Source organism: Penaeus japonicus, unplaced genomic scaffold (assembly GCF_977035675.1).
Source record: "Penaeus japonicus unplaced genomic scaffold, GWHDUDI00000001_assembly GWHDUDI00000033, whole genome shotgun sequence".
Lineage (NCBI taxonomy): Eukaryota > Metazoa > Arthropoda > Malacostraca > Decapoda > Penaeidae > Penaeus > Penaeus japonicus.
In genome coordinates, this window is record NW_028234435.1 from 760,141 (window position 1) to 762,640 (window position 2,500).

General features: G+C 48.3%; 1 protein-coding gene across 1 annotated transcript in view; it reads left to right on the forward strand.

The window, feature by feature from the left end:
• LOC122255485 (receptor-type guanylate cyclase Gyc76C) overlaps window positions 1–2,500 on the forward strand; it is a 190,104-nt gene that overhangs the window by 143,861 nt on the left and 43,743 nt on the right. Inside the window, exons 8-9 of the mRNA XM_086530667.1 lie at window positions 955–1,093; window positions 1,702–1,758. Of these exons, the coding sequence (XP_086386793.1) occupies window positions 955–1,093; window positions 1,702–1,758 (196 nt within the window). The remainder of the gene's footprint in view (window positions 1–954; window positions 1,094–1,701; window positions 1,759–2,500) is intronic.

Here is a 2,500-nt window from a genome sequence, read left to right on the forward strand (position 1 = left end):
CTCTCTCTCTCTCTCTCTCTCTCTCTCTCTCTCTCTCTCTCTCTCTCTCTCTCTCTCTCTCTCTCTCTCTCTCTCTCTCTCTCTCCTCCCCCCCCCCCCTCCCCCTTCTCTCTCTCTCTCTCTTTCTCTCTCTCCCCCCCTATCTCTCTCTCTCTCACTCTCTCTCTCTTTCTTTCTCTCCCTCCCTCCCTCCCTCCCTCCCTCCCTCCCTCCCTCCCTCCCCCCCCTCCCCCTTCTCTCTCTCTCTCTCTCTCTCTCTCTCTCCCTCCATCAAGTTAAAATAAGTATTTCCTTGCGAAAATAAATAATTTTGTCCGGCGCAATGCAGTGTTTGTCAACAGGTGTGAGAAACTTGTAGAATGTCACTCATGGGATACTTGAGACATCGCATCTTTTTTGTTTCTTCCTGATCTGTATTGTTTCTCTTTAATATATATATATATATATATATATATATATATATATATATATATATATACATACACGCACACACACATATATGTTTGTGTGTGTGTGTGTGTGAGAGAGAGAGAGAGAGAGAGAGAGAGAGAGAGAGAGAGAGAGAGAGAGAGAGAGAGAGAGAGAAGAGATGCCTATTGCGATAATCCTCACTCAGATTACTCTGATATAAAGGAATTGTTTCCCCCCTTCTCTCCCATGCCATCTATCTTTCTGCTTATTTCTGTTCTTTACTTATTTTCTCATCCCATTATCGTTCCGTAAATACCTCCTCAGTCCTCTGTTTCTTTTTCTCTCGCACACACTCCTTCTTTTCTTTTATCCTTTTTTTCTTCCTCCTCCCCCTTTCTTTCCAAACATTACTCTCCAAATCCCTCCTCTTTTCTGCAACGCTTTCCCGCTTTTCTCCCTTTCCCCCCTCCTTTCAGTCGTCCCTAGAGCACCCTCCCCCGTCCCTTGTGCCCCTTGCAATCGCCCCCTTGCATCCTGCAACAGCGAACAAGAGCGCCCTTCGTCTGCCTGGCCAACCGATCCCCAGCGCCGAGGAACAGGTGGCTCGTCAGGGTGTACGGTGGCGCTGTGTGGAGCGTTTCAAGAGCCTTATCGTTTGATTGTGATGTTACACGAGCGCTTGGTGAGTGCGTGAAGGTCATGACGTGACCCCACTCGACCCTTCGGCGCTCGACAAGTAGTTAATGATATTTTCGAAGCAGCTTTTGACTCGCCCCCCCCACCGCCGACGCGTGCCTCGGCCAGACGTGACAACATGGCGGAGAGAGGAAGAGCTTCTCCCTCCCTCTGCGCAGTGTAGCCCAAGCCCTCGCCACCCCACCCGTCGATCCTGCCGCGCCCACGTCAGATATACACAAGAGACAACACGGCTCATAAAACCCAAAGGAAAAGAAGGAATAGAAACCAACCAAACACAGCGAAAACTCCACCTCTCGGCCGAGCATACATACCACCCGAGCCCCAGATGGATGCTGCTGGCCAGGCGGGCGGGCGGGATTGGCAACCCTGGCAGTGAGATCAGGCTGTTTGTTTGGACATTGTTAATAGCAAGTGGCCATGGCGGTGTTACACAGCGAACCGCCGTCCAGCCCCTTCAGCTACTTAATTCTTGGTAGCCGCGCGTCCCACCCTCTCCATCATATCAGATATCAGTCTCGCTTTCTTTTTCTTTTCTTTTTTTTTTTGATGCTGTGATGTTGTATTTACGTACCTCTTGGTCCGCCCGTTTAGGAGACTTTAAATTGCTCATGTCGGGTGAGGGTGACCAGTGTGGGAATCTCGCCACGGGTTGGGCTGAGTGGGCTCCCTTTGCTTGTTTGGTTCTCGTGAGGGATTGAAGTTAGGGATTGAAGGGATCTCTTTTGGGGCTTTGTATGGGCTTCGTTTTAGGCTTTGTGGAGGGTGTGTGGTCTTGGGAAGGTTCGATTGCTTAGTGTGAGTGGATTCAAATCAAAGAGAGGGAGGTTTACTAATTGAGAGAGAGGGAGAGTGAGTGAGTGAGTGAGTGAGTGAGAGAGAGAGAATGTGTGGGTAAGTGAGCGAGAGAGAGAGAGAGAGAAAGGGAGAGGGAGAGGGAGGGGGAGAAGGAGAAGGAGAAGGAGAAGGAGAAGGAGAGGGAGAGGGAGAGGGAGAGGGAGAGGGAGAGGGAGAAGGAGAAGGAGAAGGAGAAGGAGAAGGAGAAGGAGAAGGAGAAGGAGGAGGAGGAGGAGGAGGAGGAGAAGGAGAAGGAGAAGGAGAAGGAGAAGGAGAAGGAGAAGGAGAGAGAGAGAGAGAGAGAGAGAGAGAATAAAAATTGGTGTGTTTACTTTATTTTGTTTGTGTGCATATACTTAAATTTGTGTCTGCGTATGTTTATGTAGTTTATTATAAGATTGTAAATAACTTGGTGGGAAGAATACTACCTCTCAGTCGATTTTTTGACGTATTTCCAGACAATAAATATGTGTTCTAGTGGCATATGTGAAAAGTTGAAATTTTTCATTGTTTTTTCTATGATTTGGTTTCATAAACGAACAATGTGTAGTTCGAA